The sequence below is a fragment of the Solanum stenotomum genome, chromosome 10 (assembly GCF_019186545.1).
Source record: "Solanum stenotomum isolate F172 chromosome 10, ASM1918654v1, whole genome shotgun sequence".
NCBI classification, from domain to species: Eukaryota; Viridiplantae; Streptophyta; class Magnoliopsida; order Solanales; family Solanaceae; genus Solanum; species Solanum stenotomum.
The window spans coordinates 5487801-5507648 of NC_064291.1; the positions used below are offsets into that span (position 1 = coordinate 5487801).

At 35.6% G+C, this 19848-nt stretch overlaps 4 protein-coding genes and 1 non-coding gene across 9 annotated transcripts in view; 2 read left to right on the top strand and 3 right to left on the bottom strand.

The window, feature by feature from the left end:
• Positions 1–19848, top strand: part of LOC125842141 (serine/threonine-protein kinase BLUS1-like) — a 287074-nt gene that overhangs the window by 50089 nt on the left and 217137 nt on the right. The gene's annotated exons all lie outside the window — the stretch shown is intronic.
• LOC125842148 (plant UBX domain-containing protein 10-like) lies at positions 256–8077 on the top strand. Its single transcript, XM_049521378.1, has 4 exons — positions 256–1133; positions 6545–6715; positions 6814–7017; positions 7682–8077. Exons 1-4 carry the CDS (start codon positions 354–356, stop codon positions 7910–7912), a joined length of 1386 nt encoding a protein of 461 aa, XP_049377335.1. The 5' UTR covers positions 256–353; the 3' UTR covers positions 7913–8077.
• On the bottom strand, positions 9409–9482 carry TRNAV-AAC (transfer RNA valine (anticodon AAC)). Its single transcript has one exon. It is a non-coding gene; the product is annotated as a tRNA-Val (tRNA).
• Positions 10371–12622, bottom strand: LOC125842181 (protein yippee-like At4g27745). 5 transcript variants are annotated; one of them, XM_049521419.1, is made up of 4 exons: positions 12421–12622; positions 12091–12157; positions 11866–11973; positions 10371–10840 (listed from the first exon to the last, which is right to left on the bottom strand). In XM_049521419.1, the coding sequence occupies exons 3-4, from the start codon at positions 11956–11958 to the stop codon at positions 10613–10615; spliced, it is 321 nt and encodes a 106-aa protein (XP_049377376.1). In that variant the 5' UTR covers positions 11959–11973; positions 12091–12157; positions 12421–12622; the 3' UTR covers positions 10371–10612. The 5 variants fall into 5 exon arrangements, with proteins under 5 accessions (XP_049377376.1, XP_049377373.1, XP_049377374.1 ...); XM_049521416.1 differs by having other exon boundaries at positions 11866–12009; XM_049521417.1 differs by having other exon boundaries at positions 11866–12157.
• LOC125842155 (uncharacterized) lies at positions 16275–17495 on the bottom strand. The gene has a single exon (XM_049521385.1). The coding sequence runs from the start codon at positions 17492–17494 to the stop codon at positions 16403–16405; it is 1092 nt and encodes a 363-aa protein (XP_049377342.1). The 5' UTR covers position 17495; the 3' UTR covers positions 16275–16402.

Sequence of the window (19848 nt, forward strand, 5' to 3'; positions counted from 1 at the left end):
GGGTATAAGGACAAACTTAACTAGTTTTTTAAGGGACGTGAAGTCTAAAATGATACATATAAATAGGAACGAATCGTGATACGATGACGTTCTTATAGAAAATCAAACGACGTCATATTAAGCATGATTGGCCTCTTATCTTTACGTCTGAAAAACACAGGGAGTGGCAAATTTGTTATTCTCAAGAAAGGTCGGGGGTATTTCTGCATATAAATGAATCATTTTCATCGTTCTCAATTTCACTTTCTCCTGGATATTTCATCGAACAGGTAGTAGTCAAAACCCTAAACTTCTTCAACTTCTTCAGAAATTGTTAGCATAATCGGAAGAATTTCGAGTAGGAGAGATCAGAAATGGGCGATGTAGCTGATAAAGTAGCTTATTTTCAAGCGATTACTGGACTCGATGATCCCGATTTGTGTGCGGAGATTCTCACCGCACATAATTGGGATCTCGAATTAGCGCTATCAAATTTCACTTCCAATCCTCGTGCTGCTAATGATGCAAATGCATCTGAAGCTACTACTTCTAGCACAAATCCTGAACATGTAGAAACCGGACTTGTTGTTGGTGCTGCCGGTGGACCGCCGGGGCTTGCTTGGAAGATTGTTACGTTGCCGTTTTCAATTATTTCAGGTAGTTTAGGGTTAGTTTCAGGTGCGGTTGGATTTGGCGTGTGGGCGGTTAGTGGTGTTCTATCGTATGGGTTAGGTGTGATTGGGCTGAATTCGGGACGGAATGGTGAGTCGTCGTCGACACGTTTGTTGTCGGTATCTGCAGCGGTATCAGAAGCTATGGATTTTGTTGCGTGTTTCGAGAGGGATTTTGGTAGTATAAGGCCGAATTTTGTTGCTGAAGGTTTTATGGATGCATTGCAGAGGTCTAGGAATGAGTATAAGCTACTGTTTGTTTATTTGCATTCGCCGGATCATCCGGATACGCCTGTGTTTTGTGAGAGGACGCTATGTAATGAGGATTTGGTGGCGTTTATTAATGAGAACTTTGTTGCTTGGGGTGGGAGTATTAGAGCTAGTGAAGGTTTCAAGATGAGTAATAGCTTGAAGGCGTCAAGGTTTCCCTTTTGTGCTGTTGTAATGGCTGCAACAAACCAGAGGATTGCTCTGCTTCAGCAGGTATGGCACTTTATTGCCATTAGTCCTACTTAGCCTTGGAAATTTCCGTGAAATTATTTGGTTTGATACTGCAGTTATATTATTGACTTGCTTACTGAAAAATGCTCAAACGTTTAAAAAAAAACGCTTTATGACGAAACAACCTCTCTACCCTGCAAATGTAGGTAAGGTATGCTTACACCCTACCCTCCCAGAGCCCACTTGTAAATTTTTTCCCCTTTAATAATTTTTGGACTTTATAGATGACCACAAGTAACAATTTTATATTGTAAACCAGTATTTAGGTAGCACAGAAAACCCCTCTACAAAATAAAACTATGAAGACTAAGAAGCTAAGAAAATCGTAGCATGAGTCAAGGACTTCTAGATTGATTCTGCATTTACAGAGGCATTCTTTACACACCAAAAACATAATAGCAAAATACAGTCTTGCTTGATCTTCTATAGAGTTCTACTTCTATCCTTTCCAAATATTCCACCATATGCAGCTGGAATGATCCTCCATTAGCTTCTATTCCTTACCCCAATCCCAGCGTCCTCCCAGATAGAAAGAGTGTCATCATTCTTGCTAGGCATTGTCCAAGATATGCCTCTGAGATGGATAAAATTCTTCTACAGTGGATCAGTAATTCTGCAGGGTAAAAATAGATGTCCTACTGTCTCAGCTGCTTCCCCACATAAGCAGCAATTTGAAACTAAGATAATACTTCTCTTTTTCAAGTTTTCATGTGTCAAAATAGCCTCTTTGGCTGTCAGCTATGTAAAGCATGCAACCTTAAGAGGTATCTTAACTTTCCAAATTTGTCTTTAAAGGCACTTGGAGGTCTGGGGCTCAGTCATGTTCATGATCTTATAGCCTGAACTCACGTTGTATTGCCCCTTATTATGTCCAGTCCACCTCAAGAAGTCCACCTCCTCCTTCATCCCTTGGAAAGATTACAAATGCTTATAAAGATGAACTAGTCTAGGTATTTCTCAGTCATTCAGCATTCTTCTGAGAATCAACTCCCAGTCTTGAGGTGACCACATTTCAGCCACTGTTTTGTTCTGATGTTGTGCTAGAGCAAACATTTCAGGAAATAGCTCATCCAAATTTCTGTTTCCCAACCACCTATCCTTCCAGAAAATTGTTTTGTTTTCCATTATATACTTTGATAACACAGGGGCTCTTTAAAAAAGGCCATCATGCTCTGATTGAGCTCTAAACAGTTAGACCATATGAGTCATTGACCTCCTTGGTAGCCCAATAGTCCAGCTCCCCATACTTCAATTTGATCACATTTTCCCCATAAAGAATGTGATTCCTGGGCATACCCAGTGTTTTGGAAGGCGTAACTGATAGATACTAATAATAATGTAATATAGAAATTAGAATATAATAAATCTTCTTCTCACATGCTCAAACACACTCCAATTTTACTCACATCCGAATGAGCTACAAGTTAGACTTAATACTTTCATGGCAAACTAGTTTGACTACCAAATAGCGGCCACCAATTCAACTATAGAAAAATAAATTTAAAGGTTAATAAGTATAAATGAGTCAAATTACCGAAGAAAGCTATAAAGACAACTAAACCAAGTCACTTTACCCGGTGACCTTTTGTCTCTGGTTCTAATAGCCTGAACACAACCAAACATCCCATCTGCTATTTTGTACTTGGGAAGCTCAATGACTAGTACATCTTGTGTTGCTTCAACATGGACCATCTTCTCAACACATTTATGGTAATCCATCCACACTTCTTAATCTATAGTGTCATTTTCATTGGTAGTATAAAACAATCTCGGGTTCAAAATATGGCTTGCTACATGCAAAGGCCGATGGAATAAGTTGCTTAGACTTCACTTTTGGTGCTGCACTCATGTCGACACGACATGGGTGTGGGATCGGTAATGGATTTGGTCAACCAGTTTTGTATCTTTGATCAAAATCAATGGAGAAATTCGGGATGCATACCTATGTTTCTGAAATCTAAACAAAAGCGAAGGTGAAATTAAAGAAAATGGAATAGCTTGTACGTAGAAACTTCTATGTCTATCCTTTTCCTTCTATATCCTTTTGGGATTCTCCTCGGAAGACCTTGTAATTTTTTCGCATAATGTCATTATTTAAACATATAACTCTATTTTTAGAATTTTGTATTATTTTTAGCCGAATTCCTATCTCTTGCACACATATCCGTATCCCAGAATCTTTAGATTTAGATCATGAAGGATCCAACCTCTAGATCCACACCCAAAATGGACACCCGCACTCGAGTTCGAGCAAGCTAATCACAACATTGCCTTCATTTTTGAATGAACAATCTTATATCCTTTTGGTTAAGTATGCTCAATGACCTGAAATTATTTGGTACTTGTATCAAAATAAGTTGCATAAACCTAAACAACCTCCTATTGAAGTAATATAATAGTAAAGGTGGAATGCTAGAGTATATAATGTTCATTTAAAAGGTACAATAAGTAAGTTTTCAAGTCACATGGTTGTATAAAGGAGTGAGATTAAGGTGAGAATAGGAGAATGCAAGTAATTTATTCACAGTGAATTTGAAAACCTGCATGCTTTTTGATGCTTACATATTTTCTCATAATGATTAAGTGTGGACTTAATGTTTGAAATGGTATGGTCAATTTGGTAAACAATATTGTTCTCCCCATTTCTTGTGTTTCCTGTAGTTTGTTTACCTTGTTTCCTTGTAGTTTGTTTACCTTGTTTCCTTGTAGTTTGTTTACCTTTTTAAAGAACTATGATTTAACCCACAAGTTCTATAAGACTACTAAAAATATTCACAAGTTTGTATTATCATTTTATAATGAATATGTTTCGTGAAATGCCATGTCAACGAGCACAATTAATATGAATCTGAAAAAAGAGGAAGAAAATAACAGGAAAATACCATTGATCTATATACGAAAAACTACTATTACTACTTGTAATTGAAAGTGACTTCAGAGAGCAAGCTCGGATAAAAACTGTATAAAATATGTATATAACTGTATAAATTTTTTACAATGAACTAGGACGGAAATTCAGTCCAAAATTATAAATGATGGGTGTTTATATAAAATATAAAAGTATGGGGTAATTTTCAAGCTTTTAAAAGTTTCCAAATAATAGAATTTGGCCCAAATACTAGTTTTTTCTAGTATTTGTGAATTTGGATTGTTTGCCAAAATTATTTGCCAAATAATGGCAAGTTGTATCGCCAAACAATATTTGCCAAGTTTTTTTCCAAATATTTTTGAGAATATCTGTGGCTAAACGAGTCCGAAGACCGAAGAATCAGCATGCTAGGCAAAACATCACACTGTTTTTCTTTTGATAAGGAGCAAACATCACACACTTGTAAAACATATTCTCGGTTTGTTATTAGAGGCAATTGCGATTAATTTGATAAAAGATGTCCATCCACTATACAATATTTATATCTTTCAATTAATTGAAATTGCTTCTATTAGTGTCTTTCCTTCCATCTTCTTCTGCCCCAAGAGTATCCACTCTTTCTGAAAGGTTAGTTTGGCCATTGTTATGTGCCCTAAAAAGTTATTGGATTCCATTTCAGTTCTCCTGAATATGGTTAGCAAACATTTCAACCTTAAGGGGTTGTTTGGTTAAAAGAAAAGTTAGATAGGGATTAGTTTCACTGGGACTAGTAATGCAGGATTAGTTAATAGTTTTGTAGGGATCAGTTGTGCATGAATTGTTAAAAGTGACCTCATTGTTTATTGGAAAGTTGTGCATGTCATATTCCTCATTGCTGAGGTATTTTTTATTTTTTTTTGAAACGGGTAATGTTGTATTCCTCAGCATATAATGCTGGAGAGTGGAGAGTGGAGACCTTCAAAAGGGGACAAAACAAACAAAAAAAGAGAGAAAGGGAGAAACTACTTACAGAGAGCTTAACAGATCTACAAGCTCTAATTCCTCTATGTTTGTTTGTTTACACCAAAAAAATAAAGATACAATACAATGCCATTTAACTCTATGAATGGAATTGGACTCATCTTCAAAACGTCTGCTTTTTCTCTCTCTCCACACAGTCCACCAGATGCAATGTGGAATGATTTTCCACCATCGGCTCTTGCTTCCACCTCTTCTAATCCAGCAGCTGAGTAGATCTGCAGTGTGCTCAGGCATGGTCCATTTTGTGTCTGTAAGGGTAAGAAATAAATTCCACAACTGAGCAGTGAATTTGCATTTGCAGTGCAAGAAAAGATGACTATTTGTCTCATCTACTTTCCCACAAAGTTGACATGTAGATACTACAATTCTCCTCTTTTTCTTCAAAACCTCTTGTGTCAAGCAAGCTTTTCTAACAACCAACCATGTGAAACATTTTATTTTTATTGGTGCGATGTTTTTCCAGACATTTTCCCATAAACCTTGATGTTTTCTGTTTTGTTGTGTATAGCCTATGAAAAGGAGTCTGCCCATTATGGTAATACTCCCTCTGTCCCAATTTATATGACTCACTTTCCTTTTTAGTCAGTTCCAAAAAGAATGACACATTTCTATATAAAGTAACAATCTAACTATAAAATATCTATTTTACCCTTAATGAAATGATTTACAGCCACACAAATTTCTATCATTCATTTTGGACCAGAAGTTTAAAAGTCTTCCTTTCTTTCTTAAGCTCCGTGCCGAGTCAAAGTACCTCATAAATGGGACGGAGGGAGTAATAGACAGACCAAAGATTATGCTACTGCTCTAAGATTCCTCATTGATGGATTTTCTGTACAAGTTCATTGAGCAAAATGTATATTTCTCATGTTATTAGCTGTTTTTCATTCATGCCCTTAAGCATGTTTGTGTTCCTTTTTTCTGTAGGTTGAGTATTATACTCCTGTGCAAGCAAGTGAATGTTCTAGTCTGGAATATAATTGTTTTCTTGGGATCGAATGGCTGGCTGCCTTGTTCTCTGTCAATTGGAAAGAGTTCACGATGCTAAAAAGGGGGGGGGGGTTATCTTTTCTGCCTCTCCCCTTTCACTGTTACTTCGAAAAAGATTACATGATTTAGCACTTTGTAACTGTTGACTCATGTTTGTGTGTATTTCACTAATCTATTCTATGTGCGAGTGCATATGCTTCCTTGTTTTGTGTTTGTTCCACTTTTTGCCCTTTTGCTAGCTAGCTACAGAATGCTATTAGGCTTGTGGCCTGATGTGTTAAAAACCAATTGATGCTATATTTGCCACATAAGAGTCACACACAAAAAGGTAAAGAGTCCCACACAAAAAGAAAAGGGCAACCTAGATCTGTCATACTATAGTTGGTACTACTATTTTCTGAAGGAAGCACACTTGTCTCAATGATTTGTGTGTGTAGAAAAATGAACTTGCTTCATTGAATCTTCTACTAGCCCGTTAACTTGTGTACTTATTTTGGTGAACAACACTCTGTAGGCGGAAGGGCCAAAATCTCCCGAAGAAATGCTTACAGTACTGCAAAGAGTGATCGAGGAAAGTGCCCCTGTGCTTGTCACAGCCAGGGTTGAGGCAGAAGAAAGAAGAAACAATATACGTTTGAGGGAGGAGCAAGATGCTGCTTATCGTGCTGCACTAGAAGCTGATCAAGTAAGTGCTTTTAGGTTCCAAATATGCCTTTCCTCTCTTCAAGTTACTTTGTGAAGGGGAAAAAGCTTTACATTGATCAACTGTTTGCCCTTAACTAGGCTAGAGAGCGCCAGAGGATAGAAGAGCAAGAGAGGCTGGAGAGGGAAGCTGCTGAAGCTGAAAGGAAAAGAAAGGAGGAAGAAGAGGCCCGGGAAAGAGCAGCACATGAAGCTGCTGAAAGAGAAGCTGCATTAGTTAAAATACGCCAGGAGAAACTATTGTCATTGGGCCCTGAACCTGAGAAGGGTCCTGATGTTACCCAGGTAATCATGTTTCTCTTGGTTTTCATTGTACCAAAACAATAATCATTATTACAGATTTTGGTGAAGAAGGGGATCCTTGCAGCATTAGTAAAGCTGTATCTATTCGACCTATAGGTCATGGGTTTGAGCCGTGGAAGCAGCCACTAATGTTTGCATTAGGGTAGGTTGTCTATATTACACCCCTTGGGGTGCGACCCTTTCCCGAACCTTGCTTAAGCAGGATGCTTTGTGCACCGGGCTGCCTTTTTTTCACAAATTTTGGTGAAAGACATGGTTTTCCGGTAAGATTGAAACATAACTGCTCTAGCCTGATCTTATTTCTTGATGCTCCGCTGTTGCTTACCAATATTTCGTTTCATTCTATTGGATGTTCTAGCTCCAAAGAACAGATTCATGGAGCTAGAGTGTTTTCTATGGAGTCTCGTTGATTTCAGGTGTTGAGTGATTTGGTTTGCAAAGATTTTGAATAGAAAAGATTATAGTGCTTAAGGTTGGAAAGTATGTAGAACTGGCTTAAGGTTGAGCAGAAAGTTCATGTTAAATGCATATATCTCGATGGAGGGAGGGGGGACAAAGTGCAAAACTGAAACTGAATCCCTCAGTGAACAGAAAGGTGTTCATTCTGTTGTCTTAATTAATTTATTGTTTAATTTGGATCATTCAGGTTTTGGTACGGTTTCCTACTGGAGAACGCAAGGAGAGGAGATTTCATTGTACTACAACATTACAGTCGTTGTATGACTATGTCGATTCTCTAGGATGCTTAGCGGTTGACAACTACAGTCTTGTATCCAACTTCCCTCGCACTGTATATGGCGCAGAGAAGCTCAGTTTGTCCCTGAAAGATGCCGGATTACATCCTCAGGCCAGCCTTTTTATCGAGTTGAGCTCATGAGAACTTTAGAAGTCATGCTCTAGAAAATTTTCCTGCTATAATGTTTGTAACTCATCAGAGTAGTTAGCAATAGAATTCAATAGAAAAATTGTTCCCTATACTGTTCTATTGTTTCTGTGACAACAAATAAATAAGCGAATGGGATTATACTTGTGGTAGCACATTCAGTACACAATTGTAAAGAAGCTTGTTTTTCCTGTATTTTTGGGTCAAGAAGGCAGAGTCAACAGTAATGTCTGCTTGTCAATTTCTTCATGCCTTTACTAACTAGGTGTTTCAACATTATAGAAGCATTAAACCAATTGCTTAATCTGTCTTATATACTATGCAAAGATGACAAAAAAAAGGAGGAGAGATAAATAGTTAGAGAAAAGACATAAAAGCACAACTGAAGTTGTTTCGAATTTTCAAAGAGACACCTTAACTTTGAGGATGTCCTATCACCCCCACACAAGTATTGAATATTTTTGTAAAAGGACCATTTTGACCGTGAAGGTCCGTTTTTAATGCCAAAAACCAATTAAAAGCTGCCACATTTTAGTTATTTTCTTTATTAATTATTTACTCCATTCAAATTTATCATCTTCCCCAACAAAAGAGTCATAGGTACTCTATGATGAACTGATGAAATCAACTCAATAAGGTAGGAATTCGTTTTAATTTCCAATCGAAAAAGCTAATTTAAAGTTGTCCGAGGTTTCATTTCTTCTTAATTTTATTTAGTTCTGAGAACCCAAAAATCAAACCAAACTCTCAAATCAGTTGTTTTTTCGGGAGGATCAACATCGACCTGAGGCTTGCCAGCTTCTGAACTTTGATCGGTGGCGAGGTCGCAAGATGTTTCAGAGACTTGTCCATTGAAGCTCGGGTTTTATCAATCCATGGTTTGAAAACAAACCCAATCGCCAGCCACTCAAAAGACATGGCTCCAAATACCACTACAATCGATTTCAACGAATTATTCTTCTCCATTGAAACCACAAGCAACTTTTCCGATATACATGCTGATGAGGGTTTTAGTTTGCAGCTGAAACGATTTGCTATTGTTACTATTCTAACCTGTTAATCTTCAATTCATTGTTTACTCCGCTAGTTCTCCAAGAAATTTGACCAACAAACATCAAAATTGTAGGAGATGATCTTCAACAATGCCTATGATTGAAGAAAATGATGAGAGAAACTAAGAAATGAAAAATGGAGAACAAGAGTTTTCTTTTTTGAAACGATTTGGGTCGGGTCGGGTCGGACTTGAAGAAATTAATTTAAATTAAATTAATAAAAAAAGTGAGCACCACGCGCTTGTTCACAGTAGAGAAAATGGGTCAAAATGGTCCTTTTACAAAGATACTCAATACTTTTGTGGGGTTATAGGACGCCCTCTAAGTTAAGGTGTCTTTATGAAAATTCGAAATAACTTCAATTGTGCTTTTATGTCTTTACTCAAATAGTTATAATGTAATGTAAAGACCATGTGGGCAAAAAAGCAAGCAAAAGAATGGCTTCGCCCGGACTCGAACCGGAGACCGTCAGTGTGTTAGACTGACGTGATAACCAACTACACCACGAAACCCTTGTTGAATTCAAATTTGATGACTTCTACTAATATCCTTTTGTTAGTAATATTATGAGTTATGACTTCCAAAATCAGATGAGTTCTTTAATGATGTGGCAGAATATCATTTTTCACTTTGTTTATCCGATTGAATAAGTTCAACTTAAACTCATGCCAAATGTGAAAGACAATCTCAAAGTAATTCAACTATGAATCTCATGGAGTCATGATGGAGAGTTCGACGATCCTGACTCAGGATTGAATGTTGGCAGCATGATTAACACATGCAAGTCAGTTTTCCAACGGTGTTTCTAGTGGCGAATGAGTGAGAAATGCATAAGAACCTGCCGTTGGGAGGAGAACAACAACTGGAAATGACTACTAAGGGGCTCGCGTCTGATTACCAAGACGATGATCAGTATCTGGTTCAAGAGGATGATTACTGAGTAACCTTAGTAGCGGGGGACAGATCTACAAAGTAACCTATGAGCTCACGTGATCCTAATAAACCACGTTAACGTCGTTCCTTCACACTTGCTCATTGTACATCAAGAAGCAGCCAGACAAAATCAAGCTTAACAGCCAAATATATTGTTTGGAGAAACCATTGTTTGATTACTCAACTTGAATAAGTGAAGCAAAATAACAAATTCATACCAAACTTGAACTGCTACATCTATCAGAGTAAAGGTGCAACAATTCCAGAGACATTATCAAACATCTTTATCGTGTCATATGGTCAATTCAATGGACTTCTCATTACTCCAGCTATGTGTCTTCCCCATTTACAATACATCATATTACTTGATAGCTTCTCATGGAGCAAAAACAAGATTGCAGATGAATAATTCAGTGCTGACTTGTCAGTTGAATGTGTTATCCAAGACGAAGAATCCAGGTACTCCATAGCAGAAACCAAGTAAAGCAAATATCATAATCTATCGGAAACAGCCTTTCTACCCAACAAAGGTAGGGCTAAGGTATGTTTATTGTTGTTGTTGTGGTATTTACAAATTATGATTTTGGAGATTGATTATTCACAAGATTGTTCAACATATCCAATCCAATCAGACAACAAACATAAGAAATTTATACAGCAATGAGCAATGAATTGACATTTTGAATTGATGAGAATTCAGGGTGGACTACTACCAGTTTTCCTTGACGATCTTTGACTTCTCAAGTACAAACTTTCCTTCCTTGTACTTCTGTGCCTCTTCATATGCTCGTTCATATTTCCAGCCAAGCACCTCACGACAGTCGCAGCAATGAACATCAGCAACTGTATGGAGACCAGTCATGAGATGCCTATCCTCTTTTGGTCCCACGACTATGTTCATTGCGTGAGAGAACAAAAATGCTCGACCATTTCTTCCCTAATGTCAATTAGGCAAGAATATATTACTGGTAATATCTTAAGTAAACAAAAGGATAGATCTTGCACTGAAATAGATAAAAAAAAACAGAAAATCTCATATAGAAAAGACCAAGATGTATTCCTCATTGAGCTACATCTTTCCAACTTGTTTCCTTTTCGGTATGTAACTGTCATACAAACATATATATGCTCATTTCAATAGCAGAGGAGCAGTTTTCTTGAATTCATGGTGAGATCATTGCCTTTTGCTATAAGAGAAGAATGGAAATAGGTGCAACATTGTCAAAGGTGTGCTAAAAGTGCACTTAAGCTCAGAAGCGAGGTGCAAAAATCTAGAGGGCTTCACCTCAGTCAGCATAAACCTGAAGAGCTAAGTGCTAACACTAAACCATTGATATGTTACTTTATCGATTTCTTTTCAGTTTCTTTGTCCATATATGTGTTATATTCATGCTTATATTCCTTATCTCGGAATACACGTACATAATGGAATCAATTTGCACCTTTTTTTTCGTTAAAGCCCACTGGTCCTTAGATCTTTTTGTGTGTTTCGCCTTTGATAACACACTGTTATCTTTGATATTGTGAACACTTGTGGCAGTGACTAACTCAAGAACTACTGATAACCTTTTTGTACCAGGAACCTCTAAGCAAAAACAGCATAGAATGATCACACGTTTAATCAAGACATAATACATAAACAAACATACACTGGCCTCAGATGACAAGTAAACACTCCAACTTTGAGTATACACATCTAGACACCTCAATTCATCTTCACTATGTAAATTGAACACTCCAACTTACACAATGATCATCTAGACACCTCCAAATCATGTGACACATCAGTGTCGGATGTCCACGAGACACGATAGGGACGATTTGGAGTATTTAGTTGTCAATTGAGACCAAGTTGATGTGTTTAGATGTACACTCTCAAAGTTGGAGTGCTTACTTGCCAGTCGTAAACTATCCACGTTCATACAATTCAAAGAAAATGAAAAGAATCCCACATATTCTAACCTGAAAAGCCTTAGAAATAATGTCATCATGAAGTGCAACTTCATTCTTACAATTGCAGCAACTGTACAATCTAGGTCCAATCACCTCAGCCATTTGATGATCAAGATTCTATACACAATCAGTTTTCCCAAAAACTGTGATACTCTGAGATCATCACAAACAAAATATAATTCCAACACAACAAAGTTAACTACAATAACAGTGTACAGAGCAAAAAGACTATACCTTTATCTTCAATAGCCACAATTTGTTATCTACACACCCTTTTTCTCTTTTGACTAAATATCTGCTACTATAACCATCAAATCAAGTTTGTCAAAAACCAATTAAGTCATAATCAATTAATTTGGAAAACTAAAGCATCAAAGATCCAATTTTTTTAACTCATACCCAAGACTAAGAATCAAAGACCCAATTTTTATCTCAGAGAAAAAAGAAGAAAAAGAGCACAACCCAGTTGAGAAAAAGAAAAACCTATTTGAAAAATACTAAGATTCTAATAGAATTCAAAGGAAAGTAAAATCATCTGGTGTAGTTAAAGAATCAAGATTGAACCTGTTTATAGTGTCATCATGGCAACAAATGGGAGATTGATCAGTTGCTTTTCCCTATTTCAAGGAGACAAGAAGAGGGAGTGGGTTGGGGGTGGGGGTAGGGTAAGGAGGTGTGTCGGAGTTTGGTGAGTTATGACAAAGATGAATGAGGAGCATCAAGATACACGACAACTCTATACTCCTTTCTTCTGATAATGATTGTGATAAAAATTTTGCCAATTTTTTTTGATGATGGGGGTAAAGATTTCTTTGATCAAATATATAATTAGAAATAATTTAATTTTTATTTTCTTTACCTGAAATAATTTATAATTATATAATTTTAAATTATAAATTTTAAAAATATTATATTAAATTAAATGATGACACATAAGATGGACCAAGGGGACATTAAGTTGGAATGCAGTGTGTCTGTGTGCGTTTTGCGAGGTTCTGAAATGCCAATTGATTATTAGAGCTTTCAATATATACAATTATACATGAATTTTTTGAAAAATTATCAATAAATTTTGCTTGTCCTCAAATTCGAAGGGTCTATTTCAAAAGATTCAAGACTTTTCTAAGATTGACTTCATTTTTATTTATAATTAATGAATTTATCTGCGCTTCACACAGTTTCATTAATGTAATAAAGACGTACAATTTTAACCCTTTCATCGTGATTATTTTCTTAAAATTTCAAGTTATAAATGTAATTTTACAAATTTAAGAATTTGATTTTTTTTAAAAAAATATTGTTGCTTGATCATATTCTCATTACCATGAAAATAATAATAATTGTTGCATTAATGATATTTTGAAATCTTCTATTTTCCTTTTTGTTATGTTTCTTGATTATACCCTTCTTTGTGTGTATTTTTTTCCCATATTATTTTTCACTTAAATAATCTTTTCTCGTGTAATCTCATTCTTCTTTGTATTTATCTTAATATTATTTTTTGATTATCCTTTATTTCTACTCTTATTTGCATTTCTTTACCCTTGTTTCATTATTCAATTCCTCTAAAATCAGTAACTATTACTTCTTTCCTAAAATAATCAATAATTGCACCTACGAATTTACTCTGTTATTGTATTTCCTTTATTACCTCTCCTCCTCAGTCCTCACCCATCATTTACACTCACCAAATGCAGCATATACGTTTAAAAGTACTACTGAGAGACAAAAAAGAGAAGGATCTCAAGTATAAAGAGAAATTCTCTAAAAAATTAGCCATGTATAAAAAAGGATAATCTTGAAAAAAAATGTAAAGTAAAATAAATGAAACAATTATGACACAACGAATTAGTCGAAAATAAAAGAAGAAGATACCTTTGTCATGTATCTTAGTACGTACACTATATATATGAGTTGAAATATAAGACCAAAACCTATTTTGGTACTCCTTTTAATAACCTGTCATTTGTCAAACGGTTAGAAGAAGGTGTATGATTTTCATCTCCCATTTATTTGATTTAAATGTGTTTTAGTTCTAATAGATGTCTCAAACAGAACGTGTTTCCTCAGTAGTAACTGCTCCATTAGAAATTTTCAGTTTTGTTTCTTCATTAATTGATTAATGCATTTAGAAATAAGATAAATAAAAAAACAAACATAAAAAGTCCAAAAAAAAAGAAGAGAAAATAGATAAATAGAAATGGAGGTCATAGAGAGGTGCCACATCACCTCCTCTATGATATGATCTGAGATCGTGAAACATGAGTTTATGAATATTAGAGCTTTCAGTGTGTCTTAGCATATGATTTTTTTTTTTAAAAAAATTGTCGATGGACTTATGGAGGGTCAGACCCCAAATGACCTGGACTTAACATTACTTTGTTTGTATGTGAAGGTTCTGAAATGTCAATTGGTTATAATTTGATCTTTCAGTATATACATGAATGTTTTGAAAATTGTTGATAAATTTTGTTTGTCTTGAAACTCCAAGGGTCCATTTCAAAGGATCCGGACTTTGCCATGATTGATATCGTTTTTATTTTACAATTTGAGATCCTGAAACGTGAATTCATAAATATCAGAGCTTTTAGTGTGCTTAGCATATGAATTTTTCAAAAAAATGTCGATGAACTCCGTTTGTCATGAAAATTGAATGGTCTGGGCTTTATGCTTATTAGACCTTTCGCCATAATCAACTTTGGGTTCACCATGATTTATTTTTTAGCATTTTGGGATCTTGAAATGCGAATTCATAAATCGAAACTTTTGGTGTGTACTAACACATGTATGTTCAAAAAATTATCGCACTCCGTTTGTCCTGAAATCAGGAGGGTCCATCCCCAATGGTGTGAGCTTTGTCATGACTAGCATAATATTTTATTTTTATTTTTATTTTGAGTATGTGAAATGCGAATTCATAATTATCAAAGCCATATTTGGCCCAAATTTTATTAGAACCATTCATATTGACCATTTATATAGATAACTTCGACATGATTAACACCACTTTTTTAGTTATTTAGGAGAGACACGAAACAAAAGTTTGAGATATTTTTTCCATTTTTTTGTGAATCTTAGTCCATAAACTTTTGAGAGTAAAACCGACCAGCTATATTTGATCCAAAAGTTTATGGAACCATACCATCCGACTATGTTTAACCCAATATTTTATAAAATCATCTGTATTGACCTAGAAAATCATTTCTATACTTTCTACATTATTCACGTCATTCTCAATCTTCCGTGTGTTAGTCCATAAATTTTTGAAGATATGACTAATCAACCGACTACGTTTGGCCTAAAATATTTTAGGACCATCCGTATCGACCTAGTAAAACCGTTACCATATCATTCTATGATTCAGAATTATTTTAGGTTTACGTGTGATCATTGTCATCTTCAAATCCCTCAACCAAACACATTTTTAAACTTCTTCAAATCCTCCATAACTGCTATTTTGCCACTGCCAAACTTCTCCAACAAAGATGCAAAATTAGATCACTTGATAAACCATAAAATTGATACCAATCAAGCTGAATTAAGCCCTTTATACGTTATTAGTTAGCAATTAAACCAATTTCAACTACTAAAACAATCATGAAAAAATCGGCTAAATAGGAAAAAAAGAAGAAGCAATCAACCAAAGTCTTGATGAGACAAAGAGAAGGCTCTGTTTGCATTAGTAGCTCAAATTCGAAAAACTTGAGCTACTCCCAATCAGGGGCGGAGTTACATGGAGTCCAAGAGTTTATCTAAATCCCTTCACAAAAAAAATTACACTATTTATATAGGATCAATTTTTCGATTTATGTGTATATGTTTAATATTGAATCCCCTCAGCATAAGCCAAAGACATGGTTTAGTGGTAAAGCAGGTTCAGGATGTTGCTATTTGTTCACGGGTTCCAGTCTATTCAGCCGATTTAATTTTCGAACTTCTCCGAAAAAGAAGTGGAAATAAGCAAGATAGGAACTAAACCAAATTCAGCTCGGCTAAAACAACCAAAACCAAAGTCTTGCCCAGGAAAAAGAGGATCTAAACTTGAGCTAGTTCCAATACTTTTTCAGAATCAAGAAAAAACAGAAAATAAATCTTCCAAACTCTACCACGAAATCTAACAAAGTTCAAATGTTTATTCACTCCAGTACTTCTCTTCACCGTCTTTACGATCCTTTTGATCATTAGCATATTCAGACCATCACCAATAGTCCATACTCATATTGAACTTCATATCCTCCACAACAGCTATTCTAAAGTACTATACATGAGTATTTCTATTACTATCAAAAAGATGCAACCTATCATACCGAGACTAATCAACATACCCAAAATTCTTCAACACAGAAGTAGTATTAGACTAGCAAGCAAATCAACCAATTTCAACTACTAAAACAATCAACCAAAGTTTTGCTCAGAACAAAAAAAAAGGCTCTATTGCATAAGTAGCTCAAATTCGAAACTTAAGTTAATCTCAAGACTCATAATCAACCAAAAGCAGAACATAATACTTCAAAAACTACGACTTAATCTAATAAAGTTAAAATTTTTACTCACTCCAGTACTTCTCTTCACCATCTTTATGATCTTTTTGATTGTCATCATCTTCAAATCCTTTAGCCAAACTCATCTTAAACTTCTTCACATCCTCCACAGCTGCATTTCTAAACAACGCGATATCTACTGCTCCTGAAACCATATGGTACCCTCTAGATTTCAAATTCTCAGGACTATCATGAGGCATTGCAAATCCAGATAAATACGCCCCACCGTCAAGTGGCTTCTTCTTCAACGCCCCTTTTTCAGCTGTATTCATCATCTCCTTCACTTTCTTATTCCCAGGATCCCATAAGTACCCTAAACTCGCACTCAAATCCAATGGTCCCATTTGAATACAATCAACCCCTTCCACTGCTGCAATTTCATCAATCTTCTTCACTCCGTCTACACACTCAACTTGACACATGATCAGTAGATCATCCTCATAATTATTCAAATACCCTTCATCAATTCCATAGCTCGAAGCTCGAACAACCGTATGAGCAGATCCACGTACGCCATTAGGCGGGAAACGGCAGTAAGACACAGCCTTTCGGGCTGATTTCGGGCCGTCGATCATCGGAAACATAATGCCCTGCGGACCGAGATCGAGGGCTTTTTTAGCCCAAGTAGCGGAGGATTCAGGGATACGGAGAATAGCTGGAGTTTGAGTAGCGGCTAAGGCATGAAGACAAGGGAGTGCATCGGAGATACCTCCGTGACCATGTTCCATATCGACGACAGCGAAGTCGTACCCGGCGAGTCCGGCGATCTCAGCGAGGGTTGGAGAGAAACCGAGGAGGAAAATGCCGTAAAGGGTTTCTCCATTTTTCAAACGAGTTTTGAGGGACTGTCTAACTTCGGCGGAATCGGCGGTGGCGGAGACGGCGGAGGAGAATCGGCGTGGTAAGAAGGGTTTGAAGTTTGGGTTTACGGTTTTGAGGGATAAGGGTTTTGGAATTTGCGGAAGCAGAGAATAGAAGGAAGGGAAAATAGGCGAATTGGAAGTGAAGGATTTTCTAAGAGTCGATAGAGATGACGAAGAAGAACAAGAAACACCGGCCGTGGCAGCCATTTTTGGTTTCAATACTGTTGGATCCATTGATATGAATAAAGATAATATAAGAGTAGTTGAAGGTAAAACCTTCTAACTCGTTATTCTCCGGATTCAAACCCGAAACATAGACGGAGGAGTATTACGAGTGGTAAACTTTTTTATTTTAATAATTTAAAATATTTAAAAAGTATATAAATAAATTAGAATAATTTATTTTTATTTAACTTTTGAGATTCGAACTATATCATATAAATTATAAATTAAGATAGATAATAAAAATTTTATCAATTCATATCTTCACCCCCAAAATGTTATAAACTATTCACATGTGTATCAATGAAAGACAAATTGAAACTTTGTGGTAGTAACACAAATTGCGTGAAATTTTCTTTTTGACAGTCATGTCTTATTACACATTGGGATAGAAATTCTATTAGTTAAATTTAGGTAAATATCTTACTGGTGCCTAATAAATTGGTATGATAGTCCAAATTTAGTTTAGTTAGAAATAGAACTCTATTGGAAAATGTATCCTTCAAAACCAATTGATTAGGATTCATAAAATTTCATGATCATGTTGACATATTATTGAGGATATTTTGATTTTTTATTTTATTGATATAGCATACAAAGCATGTACTCAAATAATTTTTAAGAAATAGTTGAAATTTTTTAATATGAATGTTGAAATACGAACAATTTAGATGTACATTTGTATATTAATGACAAAATTTAATAAATACAGTAATAATATAGTTGAATAGACCGCGTATGAAAAAGAAAAGTGAAAGCTATCAAAATATAGCAAAAACCTTATTGTCTCTAAATTAAAGAAGAGCAGAGTAAATTTGATGTTTTTGCGTTTTTTATATTCGATGATGTTGCTTGGGTCTTCAAATTTCTGATCGAAATTGTATTTGAATTTGAATTCTCGAAAGAAATTCACATACACTTTAGGCCATGGCTACCATTTTGGTGTCAATACTGTCTGGGTCAATTGATATGAATAAGATAATATAAGAGTTTTTGGAGGGTAAAAGCTTCTTAACAAATGGTACTCTCCAGACTCGAACCCAAGATATGGACAAAAGAGTACTCACGAATTTTGTGAGTTAGACATCTTTATTGTTATTATGTATTTGAATATATCATCTTAAATATTTTTTTAAAAATAATTTATACATCTAGAAACTAATAAAAATAAAAATTATTATAAGTTACAAGAATCAATAATTTAAAATATTTTAAACATATACGAATAAATTAGGAAAAAGTTTCCATTGTTGGAGGAACTGCACCTTTACTACATCCCAATCACCAAACAAGCCATTGAAACTATAGGTCGTTCTTTAAAGTTTTTTTTTTAAAGTCATTTAAGTTGAATAATCAGATCCATGAATACGATGAAGAAGCCATAGCAATTGCAGATAACAAGCCTGAATTGCACCACCTTCAACTCCTTGGAAAATAAGATGACAAATGAAGGATTGAAAGCTATTCTTAATGGTTGTCCTCACCTTGAATCACTTGATCTGTGACGATGTCTTAATGTCCATCTAGGAAGCCATGTAGGGAAGCGATGTTCTTAACAGATCAAATATCTAAAACACTCTTAGGATCGTACCGAAGATTCAGGGCTTGATACTAAAATGCATGATTTTGAATCATTTGATGAGGATTAGTGATTACCATATGGTATCCTCTTGATTTCAGATGGTTTAATCATTAATCCTCATCAAATATATTCAAAATCGTGCATTTCAGTACCAAGCCCAAGATCTTGGGTGCGGTCCTGAGAGTGTCTTAGGTATTTGATCTATTGAGAACATCGCTTTCCTATGTCGCCTCCTAGATGGACATTAAGACATCATCGCAGATCAAGTGATTCAAGGTGAGGACAACCACTAATAATAGTTTCCAATCCGTCATTTGTCATCTTAGTTCCAAAGAGTTGAAGGTGGTGTAGTTCAGGCATGTTCTTTGTATTTGTTATGGTTTCTTTATCGTATACATGGATCTGGTTGTTCAACTTAAATGACTTAATAGAATAACTAGAAAGGCCTATGGGACTTCGATCGAGCAAAAATTTACATGATTGTTTGTTGTACATAATTCAGATGCATCATATAATTTAGTTTTAGTTGTAGTAGTCATTTACATCAGATATTACATCAACGATACTATAGAAACTTGACGATAGAGATTAAGATTGGGCACGGGTCGAAATGGGACCACTAGATCAGACCACGATGGTTTGAACGGGTCGTTGACCGATACCGGGTGAATCGGACCGGAATTATTGGGATGGAAATTCGGTTCCGTCCTGTCCCAATATATATCGGTATAGAACCGGAACAAACAGGAATGGAACGAGATGGGATAAATCGGACGACACATAT